The sequence below is a fragment of the Protopterus annectens genome, chromosome 13.part0, assembly GCF_019279795.1.
Source record: "Protopterus annectens isolate FY-2018-M chromosome 13.part0, PAN1.0, whole genome shotgun sequence".
Lineage (NCBI taxonomy): Eukaryota > Metazoa > Chordata > Ceratodontiformes > Protopteridae > Protopterus > Protopterus annectens.
The window spans coordinates 1,148,776,502-1,148,794,874 of record NC_056747.1 but is presented as its reverse complement, the minus strand read 5'-3'; the positions used below and the strand labels follow the sequence as shown (position 1 = coordinate 1,148,794,874).

General features: G+C 38.0%; 1 protein-coding gene across 2 annotated transcripts in view; it reads right to left on the bottom strand.

The window, feature by feature from the left end:
- ITGA3 (integrin subunit alpha 3) overlaps positions 1-18,373 on the bottom strand; it is a 1,049,629-nt gene that overhangs the window by 129,668 nt on the left and 901,588 nt on the right. For both annotated transcript variants that reach the window (XM_044055141.1, XM_044055142.1), the window contains exons 19-20: positions 7,937-8,039; positions 7,012-7,188 (exon numbers count right to left, since the gene is read on the bottom strand). In XM_044055141.1, coding sequence (XP_043911076.1) covers positions 7,012-7,188; positions 7,937-8,039 — 280 coding nt within the window. The remainder of the gene's footprint in view (positions 1-7,011; positions 7,189-7,936; positions 8,040-18,373) is intronic.

The following is an 18,373-nucleotide window of genomic DNA, read 5'->3' as shown; positions in this document are numbered from 1 at the left end:
AGCATTCTCCACAGCCTGAAAAATTGTACTGGCAAATGTTTCTACAAAGAAGGTAGTTGCCAAGTAGTCTTTCTACTGTTGTGCTAGAAATATGGTGTCTAGAATTAACAATATTTCCACTAAGCTAAGGACCTCCACTGTCAATTTTTGTTTTCCTCCCTAGGCTACAGTGTAAAACATAGTTTCATATGATGACACTAGGCTAGTGGTCCGGATCCCCTTATAAACCTGGCCAAGAATTGTGCCCATGTTCCTACAAAGTCAGCACATGTTTCCCTTGTCCAGCAGGGACACAGGTTGGATACCAGGGGTGTATTTTCTGTTTCCCATCCAGTCATCCAGGTTCCTCTTAAAGAGGACTAGAGAGGTACTCTGCTTAACATGGAGAGGGCATCTATTCCACAGACGGCAGAGTCTCTGGGACACAAATCTATCCCACCAACAAGTTCTATTAATATCACAGACCAGGTTGAGGCCTTGCGTGCAGATTGCCCAAGTGAATTTTGACTTACGGATATGCAGCAACTCCATCAAGGCTGGGTCTGAGATGGCCTTGTATGCCATACACAGGTCACCTCTGAGCAGTCTGTTCGAGACTGAGTAGAGGGACAGGGCTTTTAGCCTACATATGGGTAAAACAGCCACAACTTTTCACAGGTGACTGGTCACTCTAAACACAACATCACAAACTGCTGTGCTGTAAGTGTGGCTTGCAAGGTTTCCAAAAACTGGTGTAGAAAGCTAAGAACTTTCACTTCCTTATCACCCTAAACTACTGCAATGAGGAAAGCAAAAGTAAGTGCATAAACTGCCATCACTGCTATGAAACCGAAGTACATTGTACTCTTTCTGTGTCTTAACATGAAAAGGTCCCTATAACCCACAGAGAAAGCAAATAACTGCAGAATATTTGCAAGTGGCCCACTCTAGCCTGCTACATTAGTATTCCTAGCCATTCCAAATCCTCACCAACATCGTGTTCCTTGCACACCTTTATCCCATTTTAGTGTAAAGCTCTCCACTTCCACAATTTACATTGTACTGCTTCTTCTAGCAGTATTTATGTCTGTCTCTAATATTTTACAGCAAAAACATATATGGATAATAGACAAACTCTTACATGGGAGGACAATTCCTGTATGCGAAACTCGTGGCATGGGTATGAAAAAAAAAACACCTGAGAGAGACAGAAAGTCAGACTGGGAAGGTACTGAATGTTTCTAGACCATCTTATCCTTTTTGGATATGGGGTGTCACAAGGCTGGCCACTCTTCCCCCATTCAAACCACTGTATAGCACCAGAGAAAAGAATAAAGGATTTGGGGGTGACATGGGGCAGACAACCAAAGGAGACACACTGAATGGCTGAACTGATTACTCATATATCTACTTTACAGCCACTGATATTTTTTACCCCTCATTAGGCTGTTTAATCCTTCCAATCCATCTGCATCCCCCGTGTAAACTAGTAAAGTCCACTACACAGGCAGAGGTGCCTTAGCAATGTGTTAAAAAGGGGTGAAATGAGAAACAAGAAAGGTCATCTTGGCTATCACATATCCGTATTGAGGAGGAATTTTCATATGTTGCTGTCTTCTCACACCCATGTGCAATGCATGCGATGTAGCCATAAATGTGTATGCGAAGACATTTCAGCATACTGCTTTATCCCTGCATACAAGTGCTGATCAGAGGCGCTTTCACTTTCAATTATTATTTGCTTATTCATTCATTCATTCATTTATTGAGTAGAGGGGACAATTTAGATGGATCATTTTTCCGCCAAGATGCCCAAGAAAAGAATTAGAAAAAAAAAATGTGCTAAAATCGATAAAAGTTCAGCCACAACATCAGACAGCATTGGACAGTAATTGATCAGCACATTAATCAGTGTGCCAAGAACCACAAGGAAGAGGCTTGTGTGACAAGTAAGATGAACACACTAAGACGTGGCTTCTGAAAAATGATACTACTGTGGGCATCTACAACTGCTTTCAGTGGAACATAATTTTAGATATGCCTGCTTTAATCCTCCTGCTATTACTGTGACTGTGGACATCCATAACCTCTTCCAGTGAAATATAAGTTCACATATACCTGCTTTAATCCCTCTGCTAATACTGTGGCTGTGGGCATCCAGAACTTTTTGCAGTGGAATATAAATTCACACATACCTGCATTAATCCTCCATTACCATTACTGTGGCTATGGGCATCCATAACCTCTTCCACTGTGGAATATAAGTTCACATATGCCTGCTTTAATTACCCTACCATGGACCTTTGGTTCTTGGGACTCTAACTAAACCCAGGTCTTTAATGATGCAAACTGATTTGGTGCATAGCACTAGCAGATAAGTTACTCTAAAGTATTTATGACTTCATTTTGCTTACTTGCATTGTTATTTCACGGAAACAAATCACTGGAACACAACTGTCGGTTCTTGTCATTCACCACTTTAACATTCTCCTCATACAAAAAGTCTCCTAATCTCAAGAGCCTGAACTGAACATTCGCATACATCTCCCTGTTCTTACAAATGTATTAGAATACAGATATTCAACTATACAAGCTTGTAGTGGAAAACAAAAATGAAAACTCAGCATAGTTTATCTTCTTCCCTGTAAGGGATTGGAACCAGCATAAAGAAAATGAACACATTAACAAGGAAGCGATATGGGCAAATAATGATGGAAAATGAAGTTGAGGAATGTTTCAGAAATGGAAGGAGAAGTCATGGGAGCTGTCATTTAATCACATTGGTTTCAATGGTAAACAAAGTTAGGAGGACTCACCATAATGTCTGAGTGAGTAATGCTCTGTTTGGAGGTGCAGATATTGGGACAGCACGGAAAACAAAACTTTACCAAACTGCTAAACCCCACCCAAACTCCCACAATGTAGTGCATGAGAACAACACTCCAGTTCAGAATCAAGAGAAAGATAAATGAAGGAACATATGGCAGAGGAAAGGATAGACAGGGGGTGCTTCTTGCAGCCAGAGCTCTAGACACAAACTCAGCATTATGGTATGGTAATTAATTACTGTAAGTACTCATAATGGTCATACATTATTATAAGTATCCCTGATTTTCATATGTGGCTTTGTAGAGCTTCAACTGTGGGAATACAGAGTACAAAGTCCCTAACTCAAATTTTTTAGATAGCTGTCCTATGGGAATATTCCCTTAACCGTGACCCTAAGGGAAGACTCCTGCATGTACACATCACATTTAAACTGTAATGTTTTGCAAATGTGCTCAGGGGAGACTAGGTAACAGCTGCACAGACATAGTTAAGGAGGTGTTACAGGAGACCATGTATGTAGGGACAACACTGGATGAATATTTTATAATAACTATACAGTTTCATAATATATGTCATGACAAAAGACGATATAGTTTGAAAGCTACTTGAAGACACATTATTTAAATACCTTTTATCTTAACAGGTTCATAGGTTCATAGGAGGTTACTAGGCTATTGGCCCTAGGGCCTTTATAAGCCTTGCTATGTTATACCCTTGTTCCCTTATTGACTACATTGTATGGTCTATATTTGCAGTGCAAGTCTATGATAAGCACTGACTGCCCTTATTCAAGAGGGAAACAGGTGACATCCCTGGGGTAAATTTATGGTCTCCTATCCAGCTGTCTAAGTTACGCTTAAATAGGGTCATTGTGGAGCTCTGTTTTATGTGAACTAGGAGTTTGTTCCAGAGGAGTGGCAATCTCTGGGAGACATACCTGTCTCTCCAGCATGTCTTGTTAATGTCGCAGGCTAGGTTAAGATCCTTAGAGCAAATGAATCTTGTCCCATTTGACTTGCAGATGTGCAGCATTTCTATTAGGGCCGAGTCTGAGACTGCTCTGTAGGCCAGGCACAAGTCGCCTCTCAGGAACCTATAAGATACGGAATACAGTGACAGAGTCTTCAAGCCCTTTGGTGAAGGCAACAAAAAAAAAAAAGATAATATTTTCATAAGGGCTTTGCCATGTTTGCCTATTGCCCGAGCTGTGTACATGTGTACAATGAAGCCTATATTCACATTGGTTATAATACAGCCTGTGGCATCATACCTCTCAACTGTACAGATTTTCACAAAATGTCCAGATTTCTGCCTCATAATTTTGGTCTGTTTTTCACAAAATTGTGGTTTTCTAGGAAATCATTGGCAAATCATTGAAGATTGAAGTCAGAAAATAATGAAAGCTATTTGAGTTTCAGACTTCATACCCTTCAGAAAATTCAAACAAATGCAAAGCCTGTAATTCTATCAACTTTCTAAGTTTGTAAGAGCAAAATTTAAAAATTGTCCCTATACTTGGGCCTTTGCCCCCCCCCCCCATTAATTATGTTTTTGTCCAGATTTCTTGCTTTAAGAATTTGAGAGTTTTGTATGGCACTCACTTCCCCTGCCCTAGTGTCATTTACAGCTGGTTCAGGAAAAGAACATCTTTGCCAGATCACTACCAACCAGGAGTGGTTGAAATGGGAGACAGAACTGTTGCTGATGTGGGGTTGTCTGCTGCTATTCTAAAATGTGCTCAGCCTCTGAGAATGTGGCCTTACTGGGAGCCAGTAGAAGAAAAATCAGTCAAAACAGGCTAGTAGTACTGGAGCTGTGTATTTTAATAGAACCATGTCTGTACTGATTCCTCTTTGTCCCAGTGCAAAGTACTTGGAGGGATAAAATTTCACTCTTGCAACAATAAGGAATTGCACTTTTTCCTTTATTAAACTTGAGGGGTCATCCATTTCCTAATAAAATAGCTAGGAGCTCCTACATAGACTTGACATTCTCAGCTAGAGGAAATGCCAGTATGGGAGTGTTTATGTAGACCTAAGCCAGATCTTGCCACCCTGACTGACCCATCTTAAGTCTCTCAGGATATGAGATTAACAAAGGTATGAGCTGTGGAGGTCTGTGGCTTAATCTTCTCCTTAGGGTCACTGTGAAGCTTGTCCTCTACAGTGCACTGTACTGACTCTTATTTGTTTTATACAGTTTAATACTCTCATGGGTAGCATGCAAGATACAAACATGCATCTTTGCAGTCTGTTTAGAGCCTGCTGTTCCTAGTCCAGGGAACTGACAGCTAGGGAGTGAGGAATAAAACTTGTTTTGAGGTCCGCTTCAGAGACAGTGCCAATACATTTACGAGTCTCTGCCCACGATGAACACTCCTTTAGAAAGAAAGATGATTCTGGCAGCCGATACATAATACTACTAACAATGACAATAACAATACCAAAATAAATACAGCAAAGAATTGGTTAAACCAATTTATTGCACTCTTCTACCACCCTAGTGCAAGACACTAAGCATACTAGGAGATTACAAAAAGCTGTTTTAGCAAGCTCATTTTCATATTATTCTGTACACCTTCCCCAAAAAAGACATTACGGCATCCAGGTACTCCACTGCATGATTAACTATGTCCTGAAGAATGTCCACTGTAGTGGAACCACTCAGGTTAGTCTCACTGCTGTCCTGTTTACCTTCTGGAGTCTTATGAGTGGTGATGAGATGCAGCATCCTGAGCATCTTCCTCTTTACTCCAAAATCTGTGGAACTTAACACATCTGGGATCACCTGGTGGTAAAATATGGGAAGGGGTACCTTCATTATAATACATCTTAAAAAATCTGGTTATAGACCTCTGGGGGCATCCTAGCTTTTGGTGATTCTTCAGTGGTTGGAGGAGAAGGAGGGGGGAGAAGGAGGATGAAGCACTAACGTGGGCACTGAAAACATCAAAGGGGTGGGCAATGGAGAGGTGCTGGACCCAGGAAAAAAAATGGCTTCATGTCCTTTTTAGTATGCAGAGGGGGCATGGTGACACTACAAGTGGAGAGTTAAATTCTGGCTTCTGCCTTTTGCTCCACTACTTTTTGAAAGTCTCACTAACCTTATAAAAGGCTTTAGAAAAAAAGAAGTTTGGATAAAAGGGGCAGAGGGCTCTTTCTTTAGCATTTAGAACTTTTGAGACATTAAACAATTTTCTATACTATTTATTTGGGGTGTTTTATGGTGCAGTTAAACTCTCTATAGGAAAACCACTCTCAAGTCTTGTGAGTGGCACCCAAACAAATATCATGTGTCATCTGCAGGTGATCTGCGTGTTCCACAAGGGCACCTGTATAAACAAGTCATTACTGTAAAAGGGACAAAATCCCACACGACTGAAGAAAATCATCTTAATAAAGAAGGAGAAAAAGTTCTGCCAAACTCAGTAAGAGGAATAAAGTAAGAAAGGTGTAGAATGAAAATAAGAAGAATCCAGAATTCGTGTCAGATAATACTGTTACCTTAGAAACAGCCTAGAGTCATCTACTGTGTAGCTAAACTGATTTAGTTTAGGAAAGAACTGTTATTCTAGGGAAGTGCACTGTGGGAGTTGTAGGCATGGTTTAGAAGTCAGTGCAAAGTTTTGTGCGTAATGGAGTTTTAGTCTAGGGCACTGCATTGTGGGAGTTGTAGGCATAGTTTAGCACTCAGGGAAAGTTTTGTGTGCAAAAAATCTTAATGCATGTAGAGTCAGTCCTATCTGCTCCACATTCACAGGTACAGTCAAAATCCTTCATGGTTCATACATGTAGTTAAAATTCTTCAGATTAAAGCATAAACCCTGAAATATCAGTTTACGAATTCCCATGCAAGAGCTCAGTAATTCATATAACGATATATTCACAAAATGTTACCACAGTGGGTAAAAGAAATGTTCTGCTTCTTCACTAGCTTCATTTCCTGCTGGTAGTAATACTCCAAATGTGAACGTCATAACAACAATATATAGGGTCACAGTGAAGAAGTCTTGGGCAAACACAAAATCTGAAGTATGAAATGTGACATGTTGGCACAATGGGTTATTAGAGAGAAATTATTCTCCCAAATAATCTTTTCCGTTGTACCTGATCTCATCATCCAGATTGAAAACCTACACTTTTTAATTATATAGTCTGTCTGCTCTCCAGAACAACATCATGGACAGTTGAAGGCTTTACTTACAGTCAGATTAAGTTCATTCACAACTAAGCCAGGTGGCACACATTTTTTGTCACTGGTCCCATCCATCAGAATCTCAGTTATATACAGCAACCACTTGCCGTTCGCAATTTCGTGGGGCCATTCAAACAATAACATGAGAGTGCCTACTGACCCCAAGGGTTCTCCATCGAGAGTAACCTGAAACACAAAAAACAATGTCATATGAAAGGGTAGGATATATTATTAATGTTCTACTCCAAGACACCTCCATGCCATACTGTTTAAGCAATTCTTAAAATAAGTCTGCATAGACAGTTAAAATTATAGGCAGGAGTTTCATGCTACTAACTGCTAAGGTATTAAAATGATTCTATCTGTTTGCATTTTTAATTATTTGATTTTAAAAAAAGAGTATCTCATGACTTGGATCTGTGATATGTCTGGTCACATAGAGGACTGTATTTCTTTTTTTAGGCTTTCAGTTTCAATACAACAACATAAGCTGACACTGTAACTTTCGCCATACAGCTCACATGCAAAGAAATCTAAAGTGCCGATCACTTTATCAAAATTGCTGGCTTGTTTAAAGTTCACATGTGATCATTAATGCTTTTGATGGCAAACAAATATCAAGTCTTACAAATCTCTAAAACTGCTGGATATGCGATAGTCTGAGAACAACAGTGGCTAAATTAAGTCAGCCACCAGTTAAGAGTAAAATAAATAAATAACTTTAGATCAGTAGATGTAGTTGGTGATCAGCCATGTTCTGAGGTAAGATCTTGAAAAGATGAGGTTTAGCATACCCACTACAGAAGTTACTCTGCTACTCTAGAAAAATATTTTACACTCGAAGGATGCATACATGTTAAGTCTTATCACAGTTCTTCATTTCCCAAACACGACTAGCCTAAGCTCATCTACAAACTGCAAATTTCATTCATACCGTGAAAGTATAATTGACAGGGCTCCCGATGTCACCAACGGTATGCATGCCAGACTCTCCCATCACAACACCACTGAAATATGTTGTTGGTCTCTCAGGGCTCCTGTTTAAGATGGAAATAAGAGACAAAATTGAACACAGTGACTCAGATGGAATTTAACTTATTTGCCAGTGTTAATTACAGGATAAGACAGGTCACTCATCAAATATCAAATATTTGTCCCCAGCTTAGTTTAGCTATAAAGGATAAACAACATTTGGCAGCCTCTGAGCAAGCTTTATACTTTATTGTTTTCTTTTGTGATCTAGTAAAGCTTCTACATGCATATTTCCATTACTCCATTACAGATTGTGCAGTTCTCTACACATATCAGTTAGATGTTATACTGTTCTCTGAGTTAACGTGCTACAGACTAGTTTCCCTATATTATCACTCTGATTTGGTTTTCATCATTCTGGATCCTATACAGTGTTGCAGTGGCATCTAGTAAAGGACGTACATCCTAATCATCCTGAACCCACCATGGATCCTGTGGAAGATCTGCTTGTTTTCATTAGAGGTCCTAAAAGTAAAAAGGTCACACAGACAAGCCAATTAGTAAAAACCAAAAGGAAAATCTAGCCAAGCTAGAGTTTTCACTGTGTGATACCATAATTTGTTGACTGGGACAGTCCAACTGGGACAAAGCCCTTTTTCAGCGGAGGCCCGGGGAGAAAAGCTCCACAGTACAACTACAAATTATACATACATGTTGCATTAAATGTAAAAATACAGTAAGGTTAGCAGCCTATAACTTAATGATAAAAGAGAGAAGAAAAACATAAAAGTGGAACAGACAAAAAACAGTAGATAATGAAATTCATAAGCTGATCAGTTACTAAATGAAATCAACAGAAGTTATAAAATTATTATTAACAGGTTAAGATATAGTGCATCTTTTACTTTTACGCATTCTTTTACTTGAAAAGAAGAACAGATACTGTGTTCCTTCTCATTGCAAACTATCACAGGAGCCAAGCAGATTTCTAATAAAAAGCAATAACCATTTCTGAAGTTAATAGTTTCCGTATCATTTACAACATCTCTTTATCAAGGTATTATGGCAAATAACATTTTAATCCACTGCCTCAGAACTGCACAGTGAATGCACTCAGGAGGGCAAAAAAGACAGACCCTGCAAGTTAAGGACATGCCTTCAGCCTTATTATGATCTCATCAGCATAGCATAAGTAGAAAATCTGACTACATCCCACAGTGCTTTCAAATAAATGGAAGTTTAAAAAAATGTCTGTACACATTCTATGTTTTGCCACAGCCATTCTGACTGGATCCTATATAGAGCTAATTTAGGACTTTTACCTTATTGTTTGTAATTTACTTAAAAGGCACTCATTTATATCAGTTTGTTCACTAGGGGTATTGCACATATCTAGTAAGGAATGAATTTCAGGCACAGTCTAACTCTGCTGTCAGCATTTGTCCACAGCAACAAGGTTTAACAATTACATTGTTGTAACTTTAAGGTGTCACTGGCTACTTTCTATGATACACACAGTAAAATAATTAGAGTTCATAATACGTATATACATATCTGAGAGAAAAAATGGCTCTGTTGTCATATCATCACTTTTCTTTGTACTTGAGACGTGGAAAGTTTTTATACTTCCATTCTCCACGATAGGGGGTACAAGCTATTCACCATTTGTTAACCACTAGTCAGTTACTTTTTGAGGAATTTATTGATTCCCCTCCAGGTGTTGCAGTTGGTATTAGGAAAGACTACTACTCACTTTGATGATAAATGTTTTCTTCACATATGGAGGTATGCAATGGGGGTGACTTTCATCCGCATTTAAGCAAATCTTTGATTCCAAAAATGTTTATTTACCACACGTAACTATGTGGTGGAAATTTCTGGATGATGGCTGGGTTCTGTAAATGCGACAGCCATACTTTTTCTGCCTTTGTTGTGTATCTAACTATAAATACTTTGGGTTTATACTTTACTGCTAAACATAATCTGTTTACCACAGATTTTCTGGATGTCTCAGTTATGAAACTATTATATGGTACTTTAAAAAAGCAGTTTGTACCATAAGCCATTTTTCAGTAATGCATTGTTACATCCTACAAGTTTCCATCCTGCCCACTTAAGAATATTCCTACATTTCAGTTTCTTAGAGTAAGATGTATCTCTATTGACCCAAATGATTGTGATCTTTGGAAAAAGTTTTTGACGATGAGATACAATATGAATCCTGTCTAGAAAGTTCTGAAAAAACTTCTGAAAAAAAACAAAAAAAAACATTCTGACTTGCTAATTATTAAAAACAAGGAAGGTAGGACTTTAGGTTACCACCCCAGTTATGTTATGACTTACGGAAAAAACAATTACAAAGTAAGGAGCATTGTTAATACATACTGGCCAGTTCTGAAAGCTGACTTTTTTTCCATTATTATTTCTGACCAATGTACCTTTGTATATAAAAAGGTAAGATACTGGCTAACTGTTTTTCTTACTTTAAGGATCCCATACATCAAAATGCACGGGTCTATACTACATGATCAAAGTTTCAAAATTTCAAATCTGATATGGTTGACACCATATGATCGAAGTCTTGAAACTTTGAAAATTGAATAAAAACACAACAAACTAAACAAATAAACCATTTAAATGCTCTAAGCAGGGGGGCAAGCCTCCCTGCAGCCCCCAACCCCCCGCTACTTAAATATACCAACTTCAAGATCGCACTACAGTGCAGAAAAGGGAAATCTTCCCTTTTCACACTGTATGGAAATCTCCATTAAAAGATTAGAAGTTTCAAGACTTCGATCATATGATTCAAAGTTTTGAAACTTCGATCTTCTAATATAGACCCAAAATGCACTCAAAGTTATATAGTATCTAAACCTAAGGGCTGTTTCCCTTATGACAATTGTTTTATTTGCTTGCATCTTGTCAAGACCAACTCTTTTTCTAGTGAAAATGCCTATAGAATTTTTGAAATCACAGAACTTATTTTATTTATTTATTTATTTTACATTTAACTTACGTATAACCTGCAGCATGGAATTGGTTATTTACATTGGGATTTGCAACTGCACAACATGAAGAAGGGAATAACTCACTGATGACACACACACTTACAATAATTACACCAGTAGTGATTTTATGTAGAAAGCAGTGATGTGGGAGTACAACTACTGAGTTGTACTCACAAGTTGATTCTTCAAGGGGTTTGCTCTCAAGGAGTAGCAGACCAGCTAGAAGAAATGTCTTCTGGTTATTTCTGGGCTTGTGAAACAATGGCATTTTGAAAGAGTTTTTAGAAACATTCAAAGCTGGATTCTGAACATTATGTAGTTAGGGCACTTGGTTTTCTGGCCTAATACTGAGAGTGGTTACTATATTAAACCTGGTTACTGGTCACCTTAAAGCAAGTACCTTATCAGAATGTTAATGATAGGGACAGATGAAGGTGATGCCTGCAAATACACTGACTAAGAACTGCAGGACTGTACTTTCTTAGGATGGAAAAGGAAAGAAAAAGGGAGATATTGTCTTTGGTGTGTGTGTGTGTGTGTGTGTGTGTGTGTGTGTGTGTGTGTGTGTGTGTGTGTGTGTGTGTGTGTGTGTGTGTGTGTGTGTGTGGAGGGACTGCAACAATTTACACACACACAGGAAAAAGGAGTGTATAAACTTTAGCTGTATTGTTTCTATGTATGGTAATCAGTGATAATACACTAATATCTGTTATGTACTTTCTATTGGGGTGTCTTAAGGGGCTGTGATGGACCAGTAGGGGAATATGAGTCTCAGATGAGATCATGGATTTGGTTTTATTATGATTATGTAAAAAGCCTCACTTCATGAGGCCATCTGTTATCCTGCTGAGGTCTGATTCTAACTGATGTAGGGGATCTGCAGACGACTGTGTCATCAACATGCAGGAGAAGGATGACTTCAGGATGGTCTCTGGGAAGGGGGTTGTCTACATTCAGGACAGGAACTACTACTGAGCCTTTTTACTTACTTATTTATTTTATTACTACTTATTTTATTACTAATATTACTACTAACAGCATTACTATTAATACTTGCACATCCTCTGAAGAAAATATGCAGCCAATGGTATAAAACAGTTATTTTTTTATCTGATATGAAAAGAGTTATAGCTCATTAGAGACCCAGCTAATGGTATTAACATTAAAACAAGTTTTTTTAACATTACCTAGATGGTGACTGTGGTCTTCTAGGCTGAATGTCTTAGTACAGCCTCTTTAAACTGTGACAGTTTGCAAACCATTTTCCTTCATAGTATGTCACATGACAAGAGTGATAAGGCAGTCTGAGTGCTTCCTGTACAAATACCATGCTGTGACTGCAAATACTGTATTTTGAACATAATCACAACCTTTAATGTGAAAAAAGTTTTTCTAGCATTTTTCCTAAAACAGGAAGATTACAGATAGGTCTGAAATCTGTCACTGCCTTAGGCCGATTGATTTTGGGGAAAAGCCTGGCTGAGGCATACTTCCAGATATCAGGAAAAATATCTTGTTTTATGAATAAGTTGCATATATAGTGCAGGGTATATATACCGTGTCCTCTGTCTTATTTAATCAATCAGGAGAAGGGGCTTTGGGAATCCTCTGGGTCAAATTCTGCAAGTTTCTCAGTTATGTTACCGATTCCTTCTTGGAAATGGCCCTAAAATATATGTTTGGGGAAAGTAAGGATTTTGTGTGGGAGGTTAGTTGTTTAGGGTTTTAATGATGGGTGGTGGGATTATGAGTAATTAAAAAATCACGGAGGAAATCCTCTAATTTGGCTGGGCTCTTAGTTTTATTAATAGGGTCTCTATCTACATTGCCTTGGCTGATGAGTGAGTACATTTCAACAGAACAATAATTTGGAGAGCTAAATAAGGAGGCATGTTTGTTTTGGTACATTTATATCTTTGAACCTGTTAGTGCCACAAGAATTATGGGGGTACAAATGCCAAAAAATAAGGACAGATTTTAAATATTCCTGTTATAAACTTAGAAAGCTGCTAGAATAGTAAGATTTGTGTCAGCATGTATTTTGTCAAGGATATGAAGTCTGAAACTCAAATGCATGACATTATTTTGTGATTTCAGTCCTCAGTGATTTGACTGAAAGCCACAAATTTTATGAAGAACAGACCAAAAATATGAGGTAGAAATTTAGAAACTCTGCAAAAATCTGGTCAGTTGAAAGGTACTGGGACTTTTTAAAACATTATAATTCTGATTTAAGCAAGTGTGCTTTGTGTTTTTTTCATTCTGACCATATATTATCTTTTAGTTTTAAAGTGATTTAGTTCTTCCATCATCCATGGGCTATTCTTAAATGTCTTCAGTGCAGGGTTGTGTAGAAGTAGGTTACTTTGCAGGTTGATTAGGATATTAGTAAGCAAACCTGCCGATCATTTGAATCTTCTACTTTGTAAACTTTTGGGCTATCTATGCAGGCGAGGTGTTGATATAATTACTAGAACATTTAAAGTGAATGTGCTCTGAAGTCGGTCAGATAAAGGGTGGAGTTTGAGGAGATGAGAAAATGGTCGCCGAGCAGATGAGGGAGGACATTATGAGAGGTGATCTTATGGATGATATTAAGTACGTAGTGTGGGAATAAGCGGTAATATGATATCACATTTGGTCTTCAAGTTTACTGACTAGCTGAGGGTCCAACATCTGCAAAAGTGTCAAGAATATATATTATTTCTATGCAATCCAATAAGACAGACATTGACCTCACCAAGGATGCTAAGTTCACTGCATCTTTTTATCTGTTGTAACATAAAGGAGAGAAGATTTTGTATGGAGTTTGGAGTTATGAAGAAGTATTTTTAATAAAGTGTAGTCTTAAGGCTGGAAAGTGCTGTCACTATGCATTTAGAGCAATGGTATTAAATGAAGGTGAACTAGCATGACACTGGACAGTTCAGGAGGTCTTTATAGAGAAAAGTAGTTCTTCTACTGGTCTTGAGTTATATATGTAATGGTAACCTGGGAAGAAACAATTTAGGTTTGCTGTGTTGTGTTTGACCCAAGACCTCATTACAACAACCACAATGTGAGTTAGCAGCGCCTGCAGTTGAGAATGAGTTTGTTCATAACACTTGCAGAATGTAGGAGGCACCCTATCAGTGTATTTGAAATATTGTGCTTAGATGGTTTCAGAACAGGAAGTAAATGAACCGGAATTTGGGGGTGCATTACCACAAAGCAAGTAAAAGGTAAGAAATTATATAACAGTAACACCTATTGCTACTCTGTATTTAATGACTAGTAATCTAATTTCCTTTTGTGTGGGTTAATGGGAAAAGAGGATTGTGGATGGATGGATGGATGGATGGATGGATGGATGGATGGATGGATGGATGGATGGATGGATGCAGGGTTGTACTTAGCCAAGGGAGGTGTTGACTACTTTGATAATTTAAGTTCAAAGGCAAGAAAAAACAAACTGCTACTAAACCAGCACAGCTCCTGATGCCAAACAACAGGACTAAACGCCTCCCAAACACACGTATGCTTGTTCTGGAAGTCACAGGCAAAAGCAACAGGCTGCTACTAAGCCAACACAGTTCCTAATTCCAAGCAGCAGAACTAAACACCTCCAATAAGCACAGTTCAGAGAGATGGAATTTAAATAGACCTGCTTTGGTGAGTTCGGCTATCTGGCTGTGTTTATCTTTGATGAGTTTCATCTCTCTGAACTGTGCTTATTGGAGGTGTTTAGCTCTGCTGCTTGGAATTAGGAACTGTGTTGGCTTAGTAGCAACTTGTTGCTTTTGCCTCTGACTTCCAGAACAAGCATACATGTGTTTGGGAGGCGTTTAGTCCTGCTGTTTGGCATCAGGAGCTGTGCTGGTTTAGTAGTACTTTGATAATTTGAAATTTGTTGTGAATCCTCAATTCTCACCGACAAGAGGTGATATGTTCTAGTAAGGAGATTTGGAAGGAAAAAAGTTTTTTTTTTTAAGTTATCACAGAAGATTTGTTTTTTTGCAGTAATGACTAAAGCAAGAAGGAAGAACAGGAGAGTAGAAATAAGAGGAACTGTGACTTTAATTCTGCTAGGAGAATTAGGCTGTGTCATAATAATTAATGATTTTTTTCTTTAAAGAATGCATATAGTGCTAAACATGGATAAGGGAAGGCTTATAAATTCGGTTGATGACAGGTTTATTGGGTCTAGGGGAGTTAAAGTTTAGACCTCATATTTTGTACTAGTGAAGAATGACTGAATTTATGTCAGCACATTAATGAATGGAGTAAAATCCAGATGGTGCATTTCCAGGATACAAATTACTGAACACATGCTTCAGCTTTGCAAAGAAATCTAAAATAAAGTTCTTAATTTATTTTAAGTAAACTTTCTAATAACAGAGCAGATACATTTAAAATATTAAAATATGGGGTGCAGTAACAATTTCTAACCATGTGATAATATTCTTATATCCTGGACGTAATACATTTTCTGAAAATGTTAATGGCTACTCAGACAGAGTTAGGATTATCCTAGCCTCCCTCTCTATATCCTCTTAGGTTCAGCTCCAAATATTATTCACTCCTTCTTGATGCACTTCATTGCTTATATAAGGTGGGGGGTTACTGATTTAGGGGTGGTTTTAATTTCTTGACACTCGGAAATGACATGGTTAATCCAGTGAGACAATCAGGCATCTTAAAGATGCAGGTGTGGAATAGGGAAAAGTGTGCATCAAGCATTAGTCTGCTAGGGTGCATATTAAATCTGAAAGGTTACATTGGTAAGAGTCATCAATGAATAAGATCCAAGTGTCTGATGTGGCCTTTGTAGTACTTTTGCCTTGTACCCTTTTGTATATTATCTTTCTTCCAACCTGAAGTGTCTCAATCCTGCACTGTTTAAATATCTAGAGCCAAAGTTCTCAGTACCAGATACATTCTGTTTGTTGGGGGATTAGAGAAATCAAACAAAATGGGCTTTCTTCCTTCAGATCGTCAGTGAGATACCCACAAGGGGCATCTTCATCTTAAATTAACAATGAAATCCAGGAATTTACTAGAAGGACAGCCTCTACACTCATACGATTGCTTAAGGATCCTTATACATCAGTAGCAAAACTGTAGTAAGTTGAGGGATAAATGTGTGCTCTGCTAAAAAAAAAAAAAAAAGAATAAGGCACTGTAGGAGAAATTGTATTGCAATTTACAAGGTCAATATCCAAAGGTAATTACAGAGTTATACATAGAGTTCACTGAAATCTGGTGAAGCACATTATGACTGAAGTATAAGAAGGACATATCTGTTGGGGGGATAGTTCACAGGCATTGAGGGTACATCTAAGGACACTCTGCCTTGCTCTATATCAGAAGGTGTAGCTCAAGGTGGAACATATTCTAATTAAGCTTTCTCTACAGAGGCTCCCAGTGAAAACCAGCAAAAACATCCCTTGATGACATTCAGGAAATTATAAATTCCTTAAGGAACATTAAATAACAAGATATAAATGGGATTCTGGTCCAGCTAATATAAACAAATAGAAGAAAGCAATACCAGAGGGTTTACTGAAGGTCTGAAGAGGAGCATGAGAGAGTCACAGAACTTCATCATCATAGTGACATTCTACAATGACTGGAACAATGCATTCTTCTAATCAGGATGCTCCTTTTTCATATGTCAGCCCTCGACTGACTCAACAGCTCATTTATTTCCCATGGACAACAGCCAATCATTGCAGACCATCATCCAAGCAGCCACCGGGGTTTTTTGCCTTTGTTAGAACACTACTCCAATTACTCTTTCAGTAGCTGACATGTATTTTACAATGCTGGCCTCTTGAAGCATGCATGCTTCTGTAAATAACCACAACTCAGCTGTACCCAGAAAAGGAGTCATGAGCAGTGCCCTATCCAAGGGATGGATGGGCCAATTTATGCCACAAGAAGGACAGGTTTCTAATACCAAACTACAACAAATAGGCAGCCCATGGGGGAGGGGGTTATATTATTAACTGGAACAGAAAGAAATATATTACCAAAATTAATATCTCATTCAGGTTTCATTTCACAGTACTTTCTGCAGTACAAAAAAAGTATCTCACTAATGATAACACTGACATAAGATGTACCCAGACACAAGTAAAAAAGTATTCTCTCTATAAACAAATGCAGCTAACTGTGATATGTGTAAGCATATGCATCTGTCACTACTACAATTGGACATATGAAAGTATGAGCCTTCCTGTGTGTGTAGAAAGTAAATGAACCTTCCAGCCTACACTATGACTCTGAGTTATTTAATAAACAGTCAGTTATGAAGTACAATTGCACAGCCATAACATTACTGTTCACTACAGACTTTTTCATGAAACAATGCACGCTAAGTAGATTTTTACTCATCATAACTTTAATACAGTTTTATGAGAACTACATAAACTCTCAAGATTTAATTCACACATATATTTTTACAGTCTGATAAAAAATAACAGTACCCTCATTATTAGGGTTTACACCCTTCAAAACTCACAAATAAAAAATATACATCTTAGCCTGCTACATAAGACCAATTTTTAATTTATATTTACAGCCTACAAATGCTGTTCTTTTCAGTTTATGAAATGTTCATACTGGCATCAGCAGGTCTACGTCAGACTGTCAAACAGCCACACTGTCAAAAGTCATCTTATTGACAATGCAGGCTGTCAACCCCCCCCCCCACACACACACACACACACTAATTATATACACCAACTCTGAGATCGCACTACAGTGGGAAAAAGGGCAAATTTCTTGATTCCCCACAGTAACGCAATCTCAGTCATAATGGTTTGACAGCCTGCATTGTCGACGAGAGGATACGTTTGACAATGTGGCCATTCGACAGTCTGACGCAGACCCTCCATCAGCTGGTTTGTCAACCCTTCTTAAGTAAATACAAACTCTTAATTCACTGGGCTCTCCCTACCACATTATACATAGCCTTAACACAAAAAATGTCATAAATTCCATTAAGCATAGACAATTTTTCATGGTCTGTACTTACTTAAATACTTAAAACAAGCTCCCCACAAACATGAACTATATAAAGTATGAATGACTGAACTTAATAAAATTAAATATTTTGTGAGCAATATTCAAACTAAGCTATACTTCAGTGCATACATTGCAAACATCTGGTAACTTCTATGTTACAATGTATTTTTAATTACAAAGATGTCAGATAAGATCATAATAGGTCTTGCTACAATCAGCCCTAATATGGTATACCATATCACTGAACCATTAATAGACACTCTTTTTAAAACTTAATTTTGTTCCTATCTGATTTTAACGGCAGTTTATTCCATCAGCTCCCCACTTTGACTTGAAAAGAAATGTGCTCCTAGTTTTGAATTTGCTACCGCTAGCTTAACCAA